Here is a 25,121-nt window from a genome sequence, read left to right as displayed (position 1 = left end):
TTTGTAACCTCAACGGCTGGCTCTCCCTATCAAATATGACCAAAAGAAACAGTGAAATCAAAACACAATACAACCCTTACCAGTATAATATAAAAAAGAAAATGCGAGAAACTACTCAATATTTGTTATGGATTTGTGCAGTGTTTACTACTTGTAACAAAACAATCACTTTGCATTTATTGTAAAAACCAAATGAAAAGAAGCAATAGAAGAACATTACCTGTAATGACCTCAAGACTCATTTTGATCTATTCATGACAAGAGCGTACATACCTTCCTACAAACACTCCGACGAACAAGTTAGTTTTCACTTCAAAATAATCTTGGGAAATAAAAAGAGTAACATTTTAGAGTAAACAAAAAGACGAAATTATAAAAACACATGATGTTATAAGCATAAAAGAGTGACATTGACCTTTATGGGAAGTCTTTGAAAAAGGAAAAAGAACAACATACAGTTAGAAAGTCCTACCAAACCAAACATAGTATTTCTAGTTACCTTTGGATGATACCAACAAGTTAAAGTGACTTACTTTCTATGAATGCATTATCTACAAACTTGTTTCTTCAAAAGTATCCATAGCATATTTCCCATAGAAATTACCATATCATCTTTAAATTGAACTACCTCAATACCCAAAAAATATAGGAGTTTACCAAGGTCTTTCGTCTGAAATTTATTCGATAGATGTTATTCTCAAAATAATCTTTAGCTAGTTGTTGGTTTGATCACACTCTTGGGGTTGAGAACCTTCCTAAGTTTGAACACGACCTCCAAAGATGTACCAATTGTATGCCCTGCAGCATCAACACCTTCATTTGTAACCTCAACGGCTGGCTCTCCCTATCAAATATGACCAAAAGAAACAGTGAAAACAAAACACAATACAACCCATACATGTATAATATAAAAAAGAAAATGCGAGAAACTACTTAATATTTGTTTATGATTTATGCAGTGTTTACTACTTGTAACAAAACAATCACTTTGCATTTATTGTAAAAACCAAATGAAAAGAAGCAATAGAAGAACATTACCTGTAATGACCTCAAGACTCATTTTGATCTATTCATGACAAGAGCGTACATACCTTCCTACAAACACTCCGACGAACAAGTTAGTTATCACTTCTAAATAATCTTGGGAAATAAAAAGAGTAACATTTTAGAGTAAACAAAAAGACGAAATTATAAAAACACATGATGTTATAAGCATAAAAGAGTGACATTGACCTTTATGGGAAGTCTTTGAAAAAGGAAAAAGAACAACATACAGTTAGAAAGTCCTACCAAACCAAACATAGTATTTCTAGTTACCTTTGGATGATACCAACAAGTTAAAGTGACTTATTTTCTATGAATGCATTATCTACAAACTTGTTTCTTCAAAAGTATCCATAGCATATTTCCCGGAAAAATTACCATATCATCTTTAGATTGGACTACCTCAATACCCAAAAAATATAGGAGTTTACCAAGGTCTTTCGTCTGAAATTTATTAGATAGATGTTATTCTCAAAATAATCTTTAGCGAGTGATGTTGGTTTGATCACACTCTTGGGGTTGAGAACCTTCCTAAGTTTGAACACGACCTCCAAAGATGTACCAATTGTATGCCCTGCAGCATCAACACCTTCATTTCTAACCTCAACGGCTGGCTCTCCCTATCAAATATGACCAAAAAAAAAACTGTGAAAACAAAACACAATACAACCCATACATGTATAATATAAAAAAGAAAATGCGAGAAACTACTCAATATTTGTTATGGATTTGTGCAGTGTTTACTACTTGTAACAAAACAATCACTTTGCATTTATTGTAAAAACCAAATGAAAAGAAGCAATAGAAGAACATTACCTGTAATGACCTCAAGACTCATTTTGATCTATTCATGACAAGAGCGTACATACCTTCCTACAAACACTCCGACGAACAAGTTAGTTATCACTTCCAAATAATCTTGGGAAATAAAAAGAGTAACATTTTAGAGTAAACAAAAAGACGAAATTATAACAACACATGATGTTATAAGCATAAAAATTTGACATTGACCTTTATGGGAAGTCTTTGAAAAAGGAAAAAGAACAAAATACAGTTAGAAAGTCCAACCAAACCAAACATAGTATTTCTAGTTATCTATGGATCATACCAACAAGTTAAAGTGACTTACTTTCTATGAATGCATTATCTACAAACTTGTTTCTTCAAAAGTAGCCATAGCATATTTCCCCATAGAAATTACCATATCATCTTTAAATTGGACTACCTCAATACCCAAAAAATATAAGAGTTTACCAAGGTCTTTCGTCTGAAATTTATTCGATAGGTGTTATTCTCAAAATAATCTTTAGCTAGTGATGTTGGTTTGATCACACTCTTGGGGTTGAGAACCTTCCTAAGTTTGAACACGACCTCCAAAGATGTACCAATTGTATGCCATGCAGCATCAACACCTTCATTTGTAACCTAAACGTCTGCTCTCCCTATCAAATATGACCAAAAGAAATAGTGAAATCAAAACACAATACAACCCATACCAGTATATATAAAAAAGAAAATGCGAGAAACTACTCAATATTTGTTATGGATTTGTGCAGTGTTTACTACTTGTAACAAAACAATCACTTTGCATTTATTGTAAAAACCAAATGAAAAGAAGCAATAGAAGAACATTACCTGTAATAACCTCAAGACTCATTTTGATCTATTCATGACAAAAGCGTACATACCTTCCTACAAACACTCCGACGAACAAGTTAGTTATCACTTCCAAATAATCTTGGGAAATAAAAAGAGTAACATTTTAGAGTAAACAAAAAGACGAAATTATAACAACAAATGATGTTATAAGCATAAAAGTGTGACATTGACCTTTATGGGAAGTCTTTAAAAAAGGAAAAAGAACAACATACAGTTAGAAAGTCCTACCAAACCAAACATAGTATTTCTACTTACCTTTGGATGATACCAACAAGTTAAACTGACTTACTTTCTATGTATGCATTATCTACAAACTTGTTTCTTCAAAAGTATCCATAGCATATTTCCTCGGAAAAATTACCATGTCATCTTTAGATTGGACTACCTCAATACCCAAAATATAGGAGTTTACCAAGGTCTTTCGTCTGAAATTTATTAGATAGATGTTATTCTCAAAATAATCTTTAGCGAGTGATGTTGGTTTGATCACACTCTTGGGGTTGAGAACCTTCCTAAGTTTGAACACGACCTCCAAAGATGTACCAATTGTATGCCCTGCAGCATCAACACCTTCATTTGAAACCTCAACGGCTGGCTCTCCCTATCAAATATGACCAAAAGAAAAAGTGAAATCAAATCACAATACAACCCTTACAAGTATAATATAAAAGAGAAAATGCGAGAAACCGCTCAATATTTGTTATGGATTTGTGCAGTATTTACTACTTGTAACAAAACAATCACTTTGCATTTATTGTAAAAACCAAATGAAAAGTAGCAATGGAAGAACATTACCTGTAATGACCTCAAGACTCATTTTGATCTATTCATGACAAGAGCGTACATACCTTCCTAGAAACACTCTGACGAACAAGTTAGTTTTCACTTCAAAATAATCTTGGGAAATAAAAAGTGTAACATTTTAGAATAAACAAAAAGACGAAATTATAACAACACATGATGTTATAAGTATAAAAGAGTGACATTGACCTTTATGGTAAGTCTTTGAAAAAGGAAAAAGAACAACATACAGTTAGAAAGTCCTACCAAACCAAACATAGTATTTCTAGTTACCTTTGGATGATACCAACAAGTTCAAGTGACTTACTTTCTATGAATGCATTATCTACAAACTTGTTTCTTCAAAAGTATCAATAGCATATTTCCCTGAAGAAATTACCATATCATCTTTAGATTGGACTACCTCAATACCCAAAAAATATAGGAGTTTACCAAGGTCTTTCGTCTGAAATTTATTCGATAGATGTTATTCTCAAAATAATATTTAGCTGTTGGTTTGGTCACACTCTTGGGGTTAAGAACTTTCCTAAGTTTGAACACGACCTCCAAAGATGTACCAATTGTATGCCCTGCAGCATCAACACCTTCATTTCTAACCTCAACGGCTGGCTCTCCCTATCAAATATGACCAAAAGAAACAGTGAAAACAAAACACAATACAACTCATACATGTATAATATAAAAAAGAAAATGCGAGAAACTACTCAATATTTGTTATGGATTTTTGCAGTGTTTATTACTTGTAACAAAACAATCACTTTGCATTTATTGTAAAAACCAAATAAAAGGAGCAATAGAAGAACATTACCTGTAATGACCTCAAGACTCATTTTGATCTATTCATGACAAGAGCGTACATACCTTCCTACAAATACTCCGACGAACAAGTTAGTTATCACTTCCAAATAATCTTGGGAAATAAAAAGAGTAACATTTTAGAGTAAACAAAAAGACGAAATTATAACAACACATGATGTTACAAGCATAAAAGAGTGACATTGACTTTTATGGGAAGTCTTTGAAAAAGGAAAAAGAACAACATACAGTTAGAAAGTCCAACCAAACCAAACATAGTATTTCTAGTTACCTCTGGATGATACCAACAAGTTAAAGTGACTTACTTTCTATGTATGCATTATCTACAAACTTGTTTCTTCAAAAGTAGCCATAGCATATTTTCCCATAGAAATAACCATATCATCTTTAAATTAGACTACCTCAATACCCAAAAAAAATAAGAGTTTACCAAGGTCTTTCGTCTGAAATTGATTCGATAGGTGTTATTCTCAAAATAATCTTTAGCTAGTAATGTTGGTTTGATCACACTCTTGGGGTTGAGAACCTTCCTAAGTTTGAACACAACCTCCAAAGATGTACCAATTGTATGCCATGCAGCATCAACACCTTCATTTGTAAACTAAACGGTCTGCTCTCCCTATCAAATATGACCAAAAGAAATAGTGAAATCAAAACACAATACAACCCATACCAGTATAATATAAAAAAGAAAATGCGAGAAACTACTCAATATTTGTTATGGATTTGTGCAGTGTTTACTATTTGTAACAAAACAATCACTTTTCATTTATTGTAAAAACCAAATGAAAAGAAGCAATAGAAGAACATTACCTGTAATGACCTCAAGACTCATTTTGATCTATTCATGACAAGAGCGTACATACCTTCCTACAAACACTCCGACGAACAAGTTAGTTATCACTTCCAAATAATCTTGGGAAATAAAAAGAGTAACATTTTAGAGTAAACAAAAAGACGAAATTATAACAACAAATGATGTTATAAGCATAAAAGTGTGACATTGACCTTTATGGGTAGTCTTTAAAAAAGGAAAAAGAACAACATACAGTTAGAAAGTCCTACCAAACCAAACATAGTATTTCTACTTACCTTTGGATGATACCAACAAGTTAAACTGACTTACTTTCTATGTATGCATTATCTACAAACTTGTTTCTTCAAAAGTATCCATAGCATATTTCCTCGGAAAAATTACCATGTCATCTTTAGATTGGACTACCTCAATACCCAAAAAATATAGGAGTTTACCAAGGTCTTTCGTCTGAAATTTATTAGATAGATGTTATTCTCAAAATAATCTTTAGCGGGTGATGTTGGTTTGATCACACTCTTGGGGTTGAGAACCTTCCTAAGTTTGAACACGACCTCCAAAGATGTACCAATTGTATGCCCTGCAGCATCAACACCTTCATTTGAAACCTCAATGGCTGGCTTTCCCTATCAAATATGACCAAAAGAAAAAGTGAAATCAAATCACAATACAACCCTTACAAGTATAATATAAAAGAGAAAATGCGAGAAACCGCTCAATATTAGTTATGGATTTGTGCAGTATTTACTACTTGTAACAAAACAATCCCTTTGCATTTATTGTAAAAAACAAATGAAAAGTAGCAATGGAAGAACATTACCTGTAATGACCTCAAGACTCATTTTGATCTATTCATGACAAGAGCGTACATACCTTCCTAGAAACACTCCGACGAACAAGTTAGTTTTCACTTCAAAATAATCTTGGGAAATAAAAAGTGTAACATTTTAGAATAAACAAAAAGACGAAATTATAAAAACACATGATGTTATAAGTATAAAAGAGTGACATTGACCTTTATGGTAAGTCTTTGAAAAAGGAAAAAGAACAACATACAGTTAGAAAGTCCTTCCAAACCAAACATAGTATTTCTAGTTACCTTTGGATGATACCAACAAGTTCAAGTGACTTACTTTCTATGAATGCATTATCTACAAAACTTGTTTCTTCAAAAGTATCTATAGCATATTTCCCTGAAGAAATTACCATATCGTCTTTAGATTGTACTACCTCCATACCCAAATAATATATGAGTTTACCAAGGTATTTCGTCTGAAATTTATTCGATAGATGTTATTCTCAAAATAATCTTTAGCTGTTGGTTTGATCACACTCTTGGGGTTGAGAACTTTCCTAAGTTTGAACACGACCTCCAAAGATGTACCAATTGTATGCCCTGCAGCATTAACACCTTCATTTGTAACCTCAACGGTTGGCTCTCCCTTTCAAATATGACCAAAAGAAACAGTGAAATCAAAACACAATACAACCCTTACCAGTATAATATAAAAAAGAAAAAGCGAGAAACTACTCAATATTTGTTATGGATTTTTGCAGTGTTTACTACTTGTAACAAAATAATCACTTTGCATTTATTGTAAAAACCAAATGAAAAGAAGCAATAGAAGAACATTACCTGTAATGACCTCAAGACTCATTTTGATCTATTCATGACAAGAGCGTACATACCTTCCTACAAACACTCCGACGAACAAGTTAGTTATCACTTCTAAATAATCTTGGGAAATAAAAAGAGTAACATTTTAGAGTAAACAAAAAGACGAAATTATAAAAACACATGATGTTATAAGCATAAAAGAGTGACATTGACCTTTATGGGAAGTGTTTGAAAAAAGAAAAAGAACAACATACAGTTAGAAAGTCCTACCAAACCAAACATAGTATTTCTAGTTACCTCTGGATGATACCAACAAGTTAAAGTGACTTACTTTCTATGAATGCATTATCTACAAACTTGTTTCTTCAAAAGTAGCCATAGCATATTTCCCCATAGAAAATACCATATCATCTTTAAATTTAACTACCTCAATACCCAAAAAATATAAGAGTTTACCAAGATCTTTCGTCATAAATTTATTTAATAGATGTTATTCTCAAAATAATCTTTAGCTAATGATGTTGGTTTGATCACACTCTTGGGGTTGAGAACCTTCCTAAGTTTGAACACGACCTCCAAAGATGTACCAATTGTATGCCCTGCAGCATCAACACCTTCATTTCTAACCTCAACGGCTGGCTCTCCCTATCAAATATGACCAAAAGAAACAGTGAAAACAAAACACAATACAACTCATACATGTATAATAGAAAAAAGAAAATGCGAGAAACTACTTAATATTTGTTTATGATTTGTGCAGTGTGTACTACTTGTAACAAAGCAATCACTTTGCATTTATTGTAAAAACCAAATGAAAAGAAGCAATAGAAGAACATTACCTGTAATGACCTCAAGACTCATTTTGATCTATTCATGACAAGAGCGTACATACCTTCCTACAAACACTCCGACGAACAAGTTAGTTATCACTTCCAAATAATCTTGGGAAATAAAAAGAGTAACATTTTAGAGTAAACAAAAAGACGAAATTATAACAACACATGATGTTATAAGCATAAAAAAGTGACATTGACCTTTATGGGAAGTCTTTGAAAAAGGAAAAAGAACAACATACAGTTAGAAAGTCCAACCAAACCAAACATAGTATTTCTAGTTATCTGTGGATCATACCAACAAGTTAAAGTGACTTACTTTCTATGAATGCATTATCTACAAACTTGTTTCTTCAAAAGTAGCCATAGCATATTTCCCCATAAAAATTACCATATCATCTTTAAATTGGATTACCTCAATACCCAAAAAATATAAGAGTTTACCAAGGTCTTTCGTCTGAAATTTATTCGATAGGTGTTATTCTCAAAATAATCTTTAGCTAGTGATGTTGGTTTGATCACACTCTTGGGGTTGAGAACCTTCCTAAGTTTGAACACGACCTCCAAAGATGTACCAATTGTATGCTATGCAGCATCAACACCTTCATTTGTAACCTAAACGGTCTGCTCTCCCTATCAAATATGACCAAAAGAAATAGTGAAATCAAAACACAATACAACCCATACAAGTATAATATAAAAAAGAAAATGCGAGAAACTACTCAATATTTGTTATGGATTTGTGCAGTGTTTACTACTTGTAATAAAACAATCACTTTGCATTTATTGTAAAAACCAAATGAAAAGAAGCAATAGAAGAAGATTACCTGTAATAACCTCAAGACTCATTTTGATCTATTCATGACAAAAGCGTACATACCTTCCTACAAACACTCCGACGAACAAGTTAGTTATCACTTCCAAATAATCTTAGGAACTAAAAACGGTAACATTTTAGAGTAAACAAAAAGACGAAAGTATAACAACAAATTATGTTATAAGCATAAAAGTGTGACATTGACCTTTATGGGAAGTCTTTAAAAAAGGAAAAAGAACAACATACAGTTAGAAAGTCCTACCAAACCAAACATAGTATTTCTACTTACCTTTGGATGATACCAACAAGTTAAACTGACTTACTTTCTATGTATGCATTATCTACAAACTTGTTTCTTCAAAAGTATCCATAGCATATTTCCTCGAAAAAATTACCATGTCATCTTTAGATTGGACTACCTCAATACCCAAAAAATATAGGAGTTTACCAAGGTCTTTCGTCTGAAATTTATTAGATAGATGTTATTCTCAAAATAATCTTTAGCGGGTGATGTTGGTTTGATCACACTCTTGGGGTTGAGAACCTTCCTAAGTTTGAACACGACCTCCAAAGATGTACCAATTGTATGCCCTGCAGCATCAACACCTTCATTTGAAACCTCAACGGCTGGCTCTCCCTTTCAAATATGACCAAAAGAAAAAGTGAAATCAAATCACAATACAACCCTTACAAGTATAATATAAAAGAGAAAATGCGAGAAATTGCTCAATATTTGTTATGGATTTGTGCAGTATTTACTACTTGTAACAAAACAATCACTTTGCATTTATTGTAAAAACCAAATGAAAAGTAGCAATGGAAGAACATTACATGTAATGACCTCAAGACTCATTTTGATCTATTCATGACAAGAGCGTACATACCTTCCTAGAAACACTCCGACGAACAAGTTAGTTTTCACTTCAAAATAATCTTGGGAAATAAAAAGTGTAACATTTTAGAATAAACAAAAAGACGAAATTATAAAAACACATGATGTTATAAGTATAAAAGAGTGACATTGACCTTTATGGTAAGTCTTTTTAAAAGGAAAAAGAACAACATACAGTTAGAAAGTCCTACCAAACCAAACATAGTATTTCTAGTTACCTTTGGATGATACCAACAAGTTCAAGTGACTTACTTTCTATGAATGCATTATCTACAAACTTGTTTCTTCAAAAGATTCAATAACATATTTCCCTGAAGAAATTACCATATCATCTTTAGATTGGACTACCTCAATACCCAAAAAATATAGGAACTTACCAAGGTCTTTCGTCTGAAATTTAATCGATAGATGTTATTCTCAAAATAATCTTTAGCTGTTGGTTTGGTCACACTCTTGGGGTTGAGAACATTCCTTACTTTGAACACGACCTCCAAAGATGTACCAATTGTATGCCCTACAGCATTAACACCTTCATTTGTAACCTCAACGGCTGGCTCTCCCTTTCAAATATGACCAAAAGAAACAGTGAAATCAAAACACAATACAACCCTTACCAGTATAATATAAAAAAGAAAAAGCGAGAAACTACTCAATATTTGTTATGGATTTTTGCAGTGTTTACTACTTGTATCAAAATAATCACTTTGCAGTTATTGTAAAAACCAAATGAAAAGAAGCAATAGAAGAACATTACCTGTAATGACCTCAAGACTCATTTTGATCTATTCATGACAAGAGCGTACATACCTTCCTACAAACACTCCGACGAACAAGTTAGTTATCACTTCCAAATAATCTTCGGAAATAAAAAGAGTAACATTTTAGAGTAAACAAAAAGACGAAATTATAAAAACACATGATGTTATAAGCATAAAAGAGTAACATTGACCTTTATGTGAAGTGTTTGAAAAAAGAAAAAGGACAACATACAGTTAGAAAGTCCTACCAAACCAAACATAGTATTTCTAGTTACCTCTGGAGGATACCAACAAGTTAAAGTGACTTACTTTCTATGAATGCATTATCTACAAAATTGTTTTTTCAAAAGTAGCCATAGCATATTTCCCCATAGAAAATACCATATCATCTTTAAATTGAACTACCTCAATACCCAAAAAATATAAGAGTTTACCAAGATCTTTCGTCATAAATTTATTTAATAGATGTTATTCTCAAAATAATCTTTAGCTAATGATGTTGGTTTGATCACACTCTTGGGGTTGAGAACCTTCCTAAGTTTGAACACGACCTCCAAAGATGTACCAATTGTATGCCCTGCAGCATCAACGCCTTCATTTCTAACCTCAACGGCTGGCTCTCCCTATCAAATATGACCAAAAGAAACAGTGAAATCAAAACACAATACAATTCATTCATGTATAATATAAAAAAGAAAATGCGAGAAACTACTCAATATTTGTTATGGATTTGTGCAGTGTTTACTACTTGTAACAAAACAATCACTTTGCATTTATTGTAAAATCCAAATGAAAAGAAGCAAAGAAGAACATTACCTGTAATGACCTCAAGACTCATTTTGATCTATTCATGACAAGAGCGTACATACCTTCCTACAAACACTCCGACGAACAAGTTAGTTATCACTTCCAAATAATCTTGGGAAATAAAAAGAGTAACATTTTAGAGTAAACAAAAAGACGAAATTATAACAACACATGATGTTATAAGCATAAAAAAGTGACCTTGACCTTTATGGGAAGTCTTTGAAAAAGGAAAAAGAACAACATACAGTTAGAAAGTCCTACCAAACCAAACATAGTATTTCTAGTTATCTGTGGATCATACCAACAAGTTAAAGTGACTTACTTTCTATGAATGCATTATCTACAAACTTGTTTCTTCAAAAGTAGCCATAGCATATTTCCCCATAGAAATTACCATATCATCTTTAAATTGGACTACCTCAATACCCAAAAAATATAGGAGTTTACCAAGGTCTTTCGTCTGAAATTTATTCGATAGATGTTACTCTCAAAATAATCTTTAGCTAGTGATGTTGGTTTGATCACACTCTTGGGGTTGAGAACTTTCCTAATTTTGAACACGACCTCCAAAGATGTACCAATTGTATGTTATGCAGCATCAACACCTTCATTTGTAACCTCAACGGCTAACTCTCCCTTTCAAATATGACCAAAAGAAACAGTGAAATCAAAACATAATACAACCCTTACCAGTATAATATAAAAAAGAAAAAGCGAGAAACTACTCAATATTTGTTATGGATTTGTGCAGTGTTTACTACTTGTAACAAAACAATCACTTTGCATTTATTGTAAAAACCAAATGAAAAGAAGCAATAGAAGAACATTACCTGTAATGACCTCAAGACTCATTTTGATCTATTCATTACAAGAGCGTACATACCTTCCAAGAAACACTCAGAAGAACAAGTTAGTTATCACTTCAAAATAAGATTGGGAAATAAAAAGTGTACCATTTTAGAATAAACAAAAAGACGAAATTATAACAACACATCATGTTATAAGCATAAAAGAGTGACATTGACCTTTATGGTAAGTCTTTGAAAAAGGAAAAAGAACAACATACAGTTAGAAAGTCCTACCAAACCAAACATAGTATTTCTAGTTACCTCTGGATGATACCAACAAGTTAAAGTGACTTACTTTCTATGAATGCATTATCTACAAACTTATTTCTTTAAAAGTATCCATAGCATATTTCACCATAGAAATTACCATATCATTTTTAAATTGAACTACCTCAATACCCAAAAAATATAAGAGTTCACCAAGATCTTTCGTCATAAATTTATTCAATAGATGTTATTTTCAAAATAATCTTTAGCTAATGATTTAGGTTTGATCACACTCTTGGGATTTAGAACCTTCCTATGTTTGAACACGACCTCCAGAGATGTACCAATTTTATGCCCTGAAGCATCAACACCTTCATTTGTAACCTCAACGGCTGACTCTCCCTATCAAATATGACCAAAAGAAACAATGAAATCAAAACACAATACAACTATTACCAGTATAATATAAAAAAGAAAATGCGAGAAACTGTTCAATATTTGTTATGGATTTGTGCAGTATTTACTACTGTTAACAAAACAATCACTTTGCATTTATTGTAAAAATCAAATAAAAAGAAGCAATAGAAGAAAATTATCTGTAATGACCTCAAGACTCATTTTGATCTGTTCATGACAAGAGCGTACATATCTTCCTACAAACACTCCGACGAACAAGTTAGTTATCACTTCAAAATAATCATGGGAGATAAAAAGAGTAACATTTTAGAGTAAACAAAAAGACGAAATTATAACAACACATGATGTTATAAGCATAAAAGAGTGACATTGACCTTTATGGGAAGTCTTTGAAAAAGGAAAAAGAAAAACATACAGTTAGAAAGTCCTACCAAACCAAACATAGTATTTCAAGTTACCTTTAGACGATACCAACAAGTTAAAGTGATTTACTTTCTATGAATGCATTATCTACAAACTTGTTTCTTCAAAAGTCTCAATAGCATATTTCCCCGAAAAAATTACCATATCATCTTTAGATTGGACTACCTCAATGCCCAAAAAATATAGGAGTTTACCAAGGTCTTTCGTCTGAAATTTCTTCGATAGATGTTATTCTCAAAATAATCTTTAGCTAGTGATGTTGGTTTGATCACACTCTTGGGGTTGAGAACCTTCCTAAGTTTGAACATGACCACCAAAGATGTACCAATTGTATGCCCTGCAACATTAACACCTTCATTTGTAACCTCAACGGTTGGCTCTCACTATTAAACATGACCAAAAGAAACAGTGAAATCAAAACAAAATACAACTCTTACCAGTATAATATAAAAAAGAAAATGCAAGAAACTGCTCAATATTTGTTATGGATTTGTGCAGTATTTACTACTGGTAACAAAACAATCACTTTGAATTTATTTTAAAAACCAAATCAAAAGAAGCAATAGAAGAACATTACCTATAATGACCTAAAGACTCATTTTGATTTATTCATGACAAGAGCGTACATACCTTCCTACAAACACTACGACGAACAAGTTACTTATCACTTCAAAATAATATTGGGAAATAAAAATAGTAACATTTTAGAGTAAACAAAAAGACGAAATTATAACAACATATGATGTTATAAGGATAAAAGAGTGACATTGACCGTTATGGGATGTTTTTGAAAAAGAGATAAGAACAACATACAGTTAGAAAGTCCTACCAAACCAAACATAGTATTTCTAGTTACCTTTGGACGATACCAAGAAGTTAAAGTGACTTACTTTCTATGAATGCATTATCTACAAACTTGTTTCTTCAAAAGTATCCATAGCATATTTTCCCGGAGAAATTACCATATAATCTTTAGATTGCACTACCTCAATACCCAAAAAATATAGGAGTTTATCAAGGCCTTTCATCTGAAATTTATTCGATAGATGTAATTCTCAAAATAATCTTTAGCTAGTGATGTTGGTTTGATCACACTCTTGGGGTTGAGAACCTTCCTAAGTTTGAACACGACCTCCAAAGATGTACCAATTATATACCCTGCAGCATCAACACCGTCATTTGTAACCTTAACAAATGGCTCTCCCTATCAAATATGACCAAAAGAAACAGTGAAATCAAAACAAAATATAACCCTTATCAGTATAATATAAAAAAGAAAATGCGAGAAACTCCTCAATATTTGTTATGGATTTGTGCAGTATTTACTACTGGTAACAAAACAATCACTTTGTATTTATTGTAAAAACCAAATGAAAAGAAGCAATAGAAGAACTTTACCTGTAATGACCTCAAGACTCATTTTGATCTATTCATTACAAGAGCGTACATACTTTCCAACAAACACTCCGACGAACAAGTTAGTCATCACTTCAAAATAATCTTGGAAAATAAAAAGAGTAAAATTTTAGAGTAAACAGAAAGACGAAATTATAACAAAACATGATGTTATAAACATAAAAGTGTGACATTGACCTTTATGAGAAGTCTTTGAAAAAAGAAAAAGAACAACATACAGTTGGAAAGTCCAACCAAACCAAACATAGTATTTCTAGTTACCTTTGGATGATACCACCAAGTTAAAGTGACTTACTTTCTATGAATGCATTATCTACAAACTTGTTTCTTCAAAAGTATCCATAGCATATTTCCCCGAAAAAATTACCATATCATCTTCAGATTGGACTGCCTCTATACCCAAAAAATATAGGAGTTTACCAAGGTCTTTCGTCTGAAATTTATTCGATAGATGTTATTCTCAAAATAATCTTTAGCTAGTGATGTTGGTTTGATCACACTCTTCGGGTTGAGAAGCTTCCTAAGTTGGAAATGTCCTCCAAAGATGTACCAATTGTATGCCCTGCAGCATCAACACCTTTATTTGTAACCTCAACTGCTGGCTCCCCCTATCAAATATGACCTAAAGAAACAGTGAAATCAAAACACAATACAACCCTTACCCGAATAATATAAAAAAGAAAGTTCCAGAAACAGTCCAATATTTCTTATAGATTTGTGTAGTATTTACTATTTGTAACAAAACAATCACTTAGCATACATTCTAAAAACCAAATGAAAAGAGACCATAGAAGAACATTACCTGTAATGACCACAAGACTCATTTTGATATATTCATGACAAGAACATTCACTCAGCTCGGTTGAAGACCAGACTGGTAAGCATGGCCAGCAGGTCAAATCAAAGGTAAACTTCCTACCATGCTTTTAAGATGTTGCATTTCCATTCTGTTTCATCATACTCATGAGCATAGCATGACACACCAAAGGTGTGGTACCTGCAAAAACTACGACGATCAAGTTAGTTATGAATTCAAAATAATTTTGGTAAATAAAAGAACATATTAATCACAAGGAGATCATAACAACTTCACAATTGCATAATCAAATAATAATAATTGAGAAAGAATGTCCATAAAACCATAACAAGGATATATTAAGTCAACTGTGCAATTTTTCTTATAGACGACACAAAAAGATGGATAATTTTAAATGAACTGTAGCCATGCTGTAACTTCATTGAAGAAAAACCACTAAAGCAAATTTGTACAAATCAGAAAATATGATTTTGGAAGTCATACAAAATTGAATCATATTCAGTAACTGTAACGTTCCTCAACAAATTCATATGGTCCAGTATGAAATTATCAATAACTCATTTAAGTACCGAGAGTTTGTGCAGTTACTACCTCTACAGCTCCGCCAATATAGAAATATAATAATATATCTCAATAAATTATGTATATTAGAAAATATGATTTTGGAAGTCATACAAAACGGAATCATATTTCAGTAACTGCAAAAAATCTGTTTCCTACAATAAACGTTACGTTTTCAACACCGCCATCATGGCTACTAACTAAACCAACAAGAATTCCACCAAGGGCATCGGAGATTACTGGATCTGAAATGAGTTAAAAACAATTTGCAACTTTTCAAGTTGATGCGCATCAATATCTATTAAAGACACGGTTACTACATATGGATAATAATAACCCGGACAAGGCACTTAAAATCTCTATATAATACAATTAACATATAGAATACGAACGTAGGACACGACACTGACACGTCGACACCAGTAATAATTTGAAAAAAATGAATAAATTGAATGTAGATATGGGTCGGTGTCCATTGATAAGAGGTGTGGATGCTTCAGAGCAATTAACAAAATTCATAATGTTAGTATTATCCTTCATTGTTTTCTGTTATCGTTTGAGAGACTTAATCAAAACAACTTATGACATTTTTCATAAAAAATTTTGAACTAATTTTTACGGAGTTCTTCAAGATAGCTAATGAAAACAACTTATAACATATATAAAAACAATTTAAATTTATTTTATCTTTTGTTATAAAAATAGCTTATGCGAGCTTATTCATAAGCGCTTATTTTGATAAGCACTTGTGCTATAAGCTGCAAATAAGCTTTTTATCCAAACAGACCCTAAGTCATTTGGGAACAAAAGCACTTAAGGTCAAGATGGAAACAGTAAACAAGTAGGGAAGATTACTAAAATTAAGTTCAGTAAAACTTAAAAATGTCTAACTTAAAAATGTTGTAATTGCATGCTTTCTCTACATAATCTGGAATACATTACTAGGATTGAAGTTAAGAACCTGATGTCCTGGCTTTCGCAATTTCTTCCATTGCATCAATGCTCATGACATGAACCACATACAAAGGAGTGTTTACAAATCTGCTAAGCGAATAGCACGAGCAGTTGCCTCTCCTTCTAACTACACATGTTAAGGTTCCAAGTCAAATAAAGAAATGTATTATGAGCCATACTAACAGGTATTTAGATTTTAAACTTCACAGTAATCTCAGAATACAACAAAACAAGTAATCAATCTAATGATTCTGATCATGTACCAGCTAAATGAGATTCATCAACAGAGATAAAAAAATTGATCAGAATGAATGTAGAACTAGAGTGATTACAACTTAGCAGCATGCAAATTTTGACAAGGGTAGCTAAAAGCAGATAATTTGGCTCAAGCATAAGCACCTAAATCCAGTGCACTGTGAAGTAAGTCGACTAAGTGTGATTGTCAGAGATGTAAAGGGGTGGCTGAAAAATGAGGAGAAAATATCATTATGACGTAATAAAATAGTCTAGAGTACTAGACGATGAAATGAAACCAGACATGATCAGTATCTGTATTCCATTATTCTCTTCAATTCTATTATTCAGTAAACTATTTATTAAAAAGAGCAAAAATGAGACTAACCACTGGAGGCCTTGAAAGAGCATGTCCCTCGGGTCCAGTTATTCCAAGCTCTATCATCTTCTTTTGCCCTTCATCCACCGCATCTCCGTTTTCTGCATGGACCATGGCTAAGGCACCGAGAGACTTGCACTTTTTAAGTCCTTGTAGAAGAAGCTCATCACCGATCATAAGAGCTCCTTTGTAAGCCATGAAAAACTTAAAAGAATTGATACCTACAATCAGAAAACAAAGATGTACTTACTACGTGAAATAAATTCCTCAGAGCCCTTCCACAGGGTTATTGCCTCATAATAAACCAAATTATCTAAAATGCAAAAAGGAAGTAAAATTATAACCTTTCTCCTTGACCATGAGCTCCATTTCTCTTGCAACTGTTTCATCCCATTTGGTAATAGCCATATGGAAACCATAATCCATGCAAGACTTCTTCGCCTTCTTTTCATAGGCTTTGAAACCGGCCGTTAAACTCCCATCAATTGGTATGGCAAAGTCAATGGGCATTGTCGTCCCACCAGCCAATGCTGCGGCCTGGCCACTGAAGAACTCATCCTTCGTTACAGTGTTCATAAACTCAAACTCTAGATGAGTATGAGGATCAATGCCTCCTGTTAGTAAACAAAAAGATGCAATCATATGGTATGTCAAAATCTGATGATGATGATGTCAAATTGACATCAAGATGGAATGTAAGAAACTAAATTCATGCATACAAGTGACATCGCTACAGTGATTCGTTTAAGAAGCATTTAACTATTGTATAGGTGTTAGAGCATCAAGAACAATAGAACCCATCTTAGGTTGACTAAGTGGACTCAACTATGCCACAACACTTTTAATTAAGTAAATCACTCACTTTTCACACCAATGATGTAGTTCTTAAAGAACTTCAATTGGTCCCACATTGGTCTGCATAAGAGGGACATAGCACTCCTTTGAATTTCACACACACTCTTCACTATTCTTAATTATTGCTAAGAATGGATTGCTTTTATAAGAATACATTTTCACCCTAGATATGAAGTGGAGCACTCCGATGGTAAAACCTCAAAGAACTAATAAGAGCCTACGAAATACCAATTCAAACACAAACACCAAACATGATATCACCCCTGACAGGTAGGCATCAACAATAATACGTTGAAATGGAAGTGATCATTGATCGTATGTATCCACACGTGTCAGTGTCAGTGTCATATAAATGTTAGTCACCGAGACACACCTTCAACCTAAAGTGTCAAATATAAGCCAGGTTTTAAAAAATTGTCGCAACCGCATAGGTGTAAGTACTACATAGTTATAAACCCAGAAAGAATCATCATTGGAAGTGTTGTAAGATTAAAAATCAAAGGTCTAACCTGGCATAACAAACTTGCCAGTAGCATCTATGACACGCCCCTCATCTCCAACCTGGCAATACCGAAATTACAAAAGTAAAAAATCCTAGGACAGAAAGCATAAAGTTGAATACAAAATCTGCGAAAACACTTTCTATTTTCATTTCTTAAGAATTGTGTTCATTTTAACATGATAAGTGTCTTGGAGTAAATAATTGCAAGTTAAGAATGATTCATTTGAGAAATAATACAGTGATAGTTGGATTAACAGCAACGATGACACCGTCTTCAATATAAACATCGGCGATTTGTTGATGGTGAGCATTAACCACAGTACCGCCTTTGATCAACAACTTGGATGATGATGGAATTGAAGGTCCACAGGAAGAGTCTCCGTATCCGATTCCAGCTTCACAAAACTGAATTTCAAAATCAAAATTCAAAACTCGCTGATAAGAGGTGTAGATATGGGTCGGTGTCGGACACCATTAGATATTTGCATTCTATTTCTAGTTACTCCTGGAAAATGCAAACAAGTGTAGTTAATTGTTTTCTGTTAATAAAATAAACAAAGCTTAGGAGATTGAACTAAATCATATTGTTATATCAGAATTTAGATTCACATCATTCATTGATTAATACAACAGCTTCCAACAATTAAAATACAAACCCTATTCAAAATCAAACAATGGAAGAAATAATCTAAAGCCAAACCAAATCAAATCAAACCAAATCAAAAGAGGCAAACAGAAGAACATCATCTCTGATGACCTCAAGATTGTTTTTGATCTATTTGTGAAATATTCATAGCAAGGGTGTGGTACCTACAATGTCTCCGACGATCATGTTAATAATGGATTCAAAATAATGTTGGGAAATAAAACAAAACCATCAAATAGTTCATCAATCTATAACAAATAAAGATAGCAATGAGTTAACACGCACTTGGTCAAGCATCCTTATCCCCAAAGCAGCTTTAGTACAGTGATGACATGTCACAGTAAAGTGAGCAAATCATGAAACCTTGGTAGGACTAACCACTCTCTGTCAAGAAAAATCTAATACGGTTTGGTGTTGGGACTCCAGAATTACATTTCAAAATGAAAACAATACCACTGACACCAGTATAATAAAAGAAAGTGTCAGAAATAGCTCAAAACAAACTGCAGAACTCAACCACTCACTGTATTCGGAAAGTAGCATTTCGCCACAATATTTGTGCAGTATTTATAACAAAACAATCACCTTGTGTATATATATAGTAAAAACAAAATGAAAAGAGGCAAACACAAGAACATTACCTCATAAGGACCTCAAGACTGATTTTAATCTATTCATGACACGTGCATAGCAAGGTTGGGGTACCTGCCTGCAAAGACTCTGACAATATAGTAAGACTTGTGACATGAACAGACACTAAGAGTAACATTTTAGAGTAAAGAAATTAGCAAGACATGATGGAATTATAAGCATAAAAGAGTGACACTAACCTTTATGGGAAGTCTGTGAAAAAGGAAAAAGAACAACATACTAAATATCTTTCTATTTCAAGTTACTTTGTATGAATGCATTGTATAGGACCTAAACTGCAACCTGATTATCGTATGTAAGAAATGAGTGGGACAAATAATTTGATTGTTAGATCACACAGTAAGTGCAAAAACACAGATACATTACCTAAAGAAGGAGTTTCATCCTACTCATCATGACACAAGCATAGATTCAAAATAACATTAAAATCAATTTGAAATGAATAAAAAGTTGTTAGTTACTATCTAAATGACATCAATATTGCGATTTTCCTCGTTCTTTCAGCATCGATGGCTTCTTGGGTGTTGTTAATGAGACGAAACAGTTCTAACCGCATCTCAACAAAGATGAAAAGTGTGGCCGCATTTCGGCATGATTCGCGATATTTCTCTTTCTTTGTAGTCCGCCAAACATATTACACACCTGTAGAAGCAAACTCGGTTATTTATCTATTCACTGGTTCCTTTTTTCATTAACTTATTAATCTATCACGGACCTGTCTAGATAAACAACTTATTTAAGCACTTATAACATCGTCGCTTATCATATAAAATAATTTTGAAGAGTGTTTATATCAATAGATAAGCTCCTATAAATCGATTCAACTAGGCCCTTAATCTATCATGTATCTGATACAACAACAACCAAGTCTTACCCCGTATCTGATGTTAACGAAAATATGAGGAACTTGTTCTGTATGAGTTAGAATTAATAAAAAGGACTTAACTGTGTATCTTCAATGGAACTGAAAGCCTCTTGATTGAACTTCAAAGTGGGGATTGCTTCAAGCAGAACTGGTTCAGGATCAGGGTCATTAACATGATGTTCTGGCTATCAGGAAACAATGAAAAATCAAAAACTAAATCACCAAAACCTGCTAAGTTACAAAATTACATAAACCAGAAAACAGCTTATTTGCAGCTTAAAACCACAATCTCTTAATATTCAATGTAAATAGAATGCAGCATTTGCATCAGACTCGGAAATTAAAAAACAACAAACAATTGCAGATTTCCTTATTCAACATACACTTCAAGTATTGGATCAGATTCATAATCTAGAAGTCCTCATAACCAAATAAAACTGAGATTATAGTATTGAAAAAAGATTAATTGAAAAAAACAGAACAAAGAGTCCAAAAACAACAAAATAAAGGAGATGGAAAGTGGAATTACCTGTTCTATATCATATCTTGATTCAATCTGATACATCATCCTAGATTCAACACCACCTCTAAGTCTTCCACAAATGATTCTTGTACAAACAAAAACAATGAAAGTGGCACTCATGCCAAATCCAATAACAGTTGTCACTAAAATTGTCCCTGAACCCAACATCTCCAACCACCAAAATGAATCTCATTCACTCAGCTCGGTTGAAGACCGGACTGTTAAGCATGGCCAGCAGCTCAAATCAAAGGTAAACTTCCTACCATGCTTTTAAGATGTTGCATTTCCTTTCTCTTTCATCATTCTCATGAGCATAGCATGACACACCAAAGGTGTAGTACCTGCAAAAACTCCGACGATCAAGTTAGTTATGAATTCAAAATAATTTTGGTAAATAAAAGAACATACTAATCACAAACAGATCATAACAACTTCACAATTGCACAATCAAATAATAATAATTGAGAAAGATTGTACATAAAACCATAACAAGGATATATTAAGTCAACCGTGCAATTTTTCTTATAGACGACACAAGAAGAAGATGGCTAATTTTAAATGAACTGTAGCCATGCTGTAACTTCATTGAAGAAAAACCACTAAAGCAAATTTGTACAAATCAGAAAATATGATTTTGGAAGTCATACAAAATGGAATCATATTCAGTAACTGTAAAGTTCCTCAACAAATTCATATGGTCCAGTATGAAATTTTCAATAACTCATTTAAGTACCGAGAGTTTGTGTAGTTACTACCTCTACAGCTCCGCCAATATAGAAATATAATAATATATCTCCATAAATTATGTATATTAGAATGTAGATTAAAGCTCCTAAATGCTAAGACAAAACTAAACCATTTCATTATATATAGAGATATAAACTTGGCTTGGTGGTTTGAGGATGGAGTGCGAGAGTTGAGGTTGATGGTTCTATTCCTACCCACACCATAATAAAACTAACATCTTCAAATGCATAGAATCTGACGTTACCATCATGGCTAGTAACTAAACCAACAAGAATTCGACCTAAGAACATTGGAAATTACTGGGATCTGACTTGAATTAAAAACAATTTGCATTGGAAATTACGGGCATTCGACCTAAACAATTTGAAAAAATGGTAACACTTTCCATCTACTAGAATGAAACTCAATACGAGAATGAGAAAGAGCTGGGATGCAGACCGGATTATGCTTCCAAATCAAAGGTGACCTGCATCACTTTCTATATCTCATGGAACCGATCACAGATTACCATAAAATCAGCAAAAATGACCTGAACAAGTGAGTAAGGCAGCTAAATTTAATATGGAAGAAATACTGAAATTAGACAAAGAACAAGTTTATTTAATCATTGCATTGAAGAAAACTTAAGGGTATGTCCGAAAAAAACCTATCCCTGCAAAATGGTGAATCATGGGATGCCTTAAATTGCTAGCAATAGTAGGATCAACACAATCTAATACAATGAAAATGTCACATACGCTTGCTCCCTGGGCGGGGCCTGTAACAAAATCTCATGGAACCGATCACAGCAAACCAAACTTCCTACCATTTCCTTTCTGTTTCATCATACTCATGAACATAGCATGACACGGCAAAGGTGTGGTACCTGCAAAAACTCCGACGGTCAAGTTATGAATTCAAAACAATATTGTAAATAAAAGAACATAGTATCTTAGATATTCTCCCGCAGATCATGAAAAGTTTACAATTGCATATTCAAATATTGAGAAAGATTATCTATAAAACCATAACAAGGGTATATTAAGTCAACCGTGCAATTTTTCTTATAGATTGCAGAAGGAGATGGATAATTTTAAATGAACTGTAGCAATGTTGTATCGAGTAAAGCTGAGACAATGACAAATCCCTGCAACCACATTTGAAGGAAAACCACTTCAACAAATTAGTACAAATCAGAAAATATGCGGGATAACTTTTTACCTACATATTGTAACCACATTGAAGTAATAATAAAAAGATTTTGGTAGTCATAGTTGGAAATGACTGGGAACTAAAATGAATTATAAACAATATGCAATTTTTCAAGTTGATGTACATCAATATCTATTAAAGACACAGTTACCACATATGGATAACAATGACCAAAAATACTGAAATTAGACAAAGAACAAGTTCATTTTATCTAATGAAGTGCATGAAACTCAATACGAAAAATGTCACATACACCTGCTCCCTTGGCGGGGCCTGAAACAAAATTCATAATGTTAGTATTATCCTTCACCATTAGATATTTGCATTTCTAGTTACTCCTGGAAAATGCAAACAAGTGTAGTTAATTGTTTTCTGTTAATAAAATAAACAAAGCTTACGAGATTGAACTAAATCATATTGTTATATTAGAATTTAGATTCACATCATTCATTGATTAATACAACAGCTTCCAACAATTAAAATACAAACCCTATTCAAAATCAAACAATGGAAGAAATAATCTAAAGCCAAACTCATAAATAATCAAACGATCATTCATGAAGGAATAATTGAAATAGAAACAATATCAAAACATCAACATTAGCATGTATGCATTCTATAGAACATAAACAGACACATGAAAGATATGTGCAACGACATAATAGGTATTAACTCTATTATTTTAATATTCACCAAACTCTTCCAAGTTGTCCTCCTACAAAATCCACAAAACATTATCAATGTAAGCATTGAAAAGTAAATAAGCTCACTACAAGAAAGCCAACAAAAAGTCATTAAGACGAGTGAAGAAATGTTCAAATAAAAAAAAGACTTCACATTTTTATTAAAAAATTGTACATATTCATAGCAAGGGTGTGGTACCTACAATGTCTCCAACGATCAAGTTAATAATGGATTCAAAATAATGGGAAATAATAAAACAATATAACCAACAACGCACAATCCAATGATAATAATTCAGAAAGATTAACCATAAGCTTGCTTGGGCAAAGGCTTTTCCCAGTGATGCAGGTTTGATCACACTCCGAAGATGAACCAACTGCATGCCCTGCAACATCAACGCCTTCATTTGTGACCTCAACTGTTAGCTCTCCATATCTAATATGACCAAAAGAAACAAGTCAATCATGTCATGATCACTCAAGATGCTTGTTGCAGTAGTTAAGGCTAAAACAAGTCAGGTGTTACATTACATGTAATCTATACATGGTATAATGATATCAAAATCTACCACCACACTATAAACTATTAGTATAGCAAACATAAAATACAGAGAATTAATTAAATTATGACACAGCATGATGAATCAGCTATCTATTAGTAATACATGGAAGACGGTTGAAAAGGTTAACCTTAAGTACAAGATTTTCCTAAACAAAGAGCATATTATTTAACAGCAATCATTCTATAACAAATAGAGATAACAGGTTTAGTATAGTGGTGTGGGGTCATAGTGAAGTGAGAAAATCATCAAACCTCCTTGTAGGACTAGCCACTCTCCTCAAGAAAAATCTAATACAGTTTGGGGTTGGGACTCCACAAGCACGTTTCAAAATGAAAACACAATACCACCCACACCACTATAAAAAAAGTAAGTGCCAGAAACAGCTCATTGTATTTGGAAAGTAGCATTTGTGCAGTATTTAGTATTTATAACAAAACAATCACCTTGCATATATTGTAAAAACCAAATGAAAAGAGAAAACACAAGAAGATTATTACCAGTAATGACTTTAAGACTGATTTTGATATATTCATGATGTGAGCATACCAAGGTTGTGGTAACTGCCTGCAAAGACTCTGACAATCAAGTAAAACTGACATTGACCAACAAGTCTGTGAAAAAGGAAAAAGAACAAGATACAGTTAGGAATTCATACTCAACCATACATACTAAATTCATTCTATTTCTAGTTACTTTACCTAAAGAAGGAGTTTGATCCTAGTCATCGTGACACAAGAATAGTAACAGATGGATAACATTGGGGAAATAAAACAACATACC

The 25,121-nt window shown here is 32.9% G+C and overlaps 1 protein-coding gene, 1 long non-coding RNA gene and 1 pseudogene across 6 annotated transcripts; all 3 read right to left on the bottom strand.

The window, feature by feature from the left end:
* Positions 1-595: 595 nt before the first annotated feature.
* On the bottom strand, positions 596-11,729 carry LOC127128521 (uncharacterized). Of its 5 annotated transcripts, none has more exons than XR_007805943.1 (5): positions 10,922-11,729; positions 8,413-8,465; positions 8,201-8,218; positions 1,861-2,469; positions 1,417-1,664 (listed from the first exon to the last, which is right to left on the bottom strand). It is a non-coding gene; the product is annotated as an uncharacterized LOC127128521 (long non-coding RNA). The 5 variants fall into 5 exon arrangements; XR_007805939.1 differs by lacking the exon at positions 10,922-11,729 and adding an exon at positions 9,513-9,585 and having other exon boundaries at positions 8,413-8,691; XR_007805942.1 differs by lacking the exons at positions 1,861-2,469; positions 10,922-11,729 and adding an exon at positions 9,513-9,585 and having other exon boundaries at positions 7,592-8,218; positions 8,413-8,691.
* A 3,942-nt stretch (positions 11,730-15,671) lies between these two features.
* Positions 15,672-18,943, bottom strand: LOC127131897 (dihydropyrimidinase-like; annotated as a pseudogene).
* A 1,322-nt stretch (positions 18,944-20,265) lies between these two features.
* Positions 20,266-21,806, bottom strand: LOC127128516 (RING-H2 finger protein ATL5). Its single transcript, XM_051057867.1, has 3 exons — positions 21,164-21,806; positions 20,716-20,819; positions 20,266-20,411 (listed from the first exon to the last, which is right to left on the bottom strand). The coding sequence occupies exons 1-3, from the start codon at positions 21,323-21,325 to the stop codon at positions 20,327-20,329; spliced, it is 351 nt and encodes a 116-aa protein (XP_050913824.1). The 5' UTR covers positions 21,326-21,806; the 3' UTR covers positions 20,266-20,326.
* Between the last annotated feature and the right edge of the window lie 3,315 nt (positions 21,807-25,121).

This window comes from Lathyrus oleraceus, chromosome 3 (assembly GCF_024323335.1).
Source record: "Lathyrus oleraceus cultivar Zhongwan6 chromosome 3, CAAS_Psat_ZW6_1.0, whole genome shotgun sequence".
Classification (NCBI taxonomy): Eukaryota; Viridiplantae; Streptophyta; class Magnoliopsida; order Fabales; family Fabaceae; genus Lathyrus; species Lathyrus oleraceus.
The sequence above is the reverse complement of the archived record's forward strand: the minus strand, read 5'-3'. Positions and strand labels throughout refer to the sequence as shown.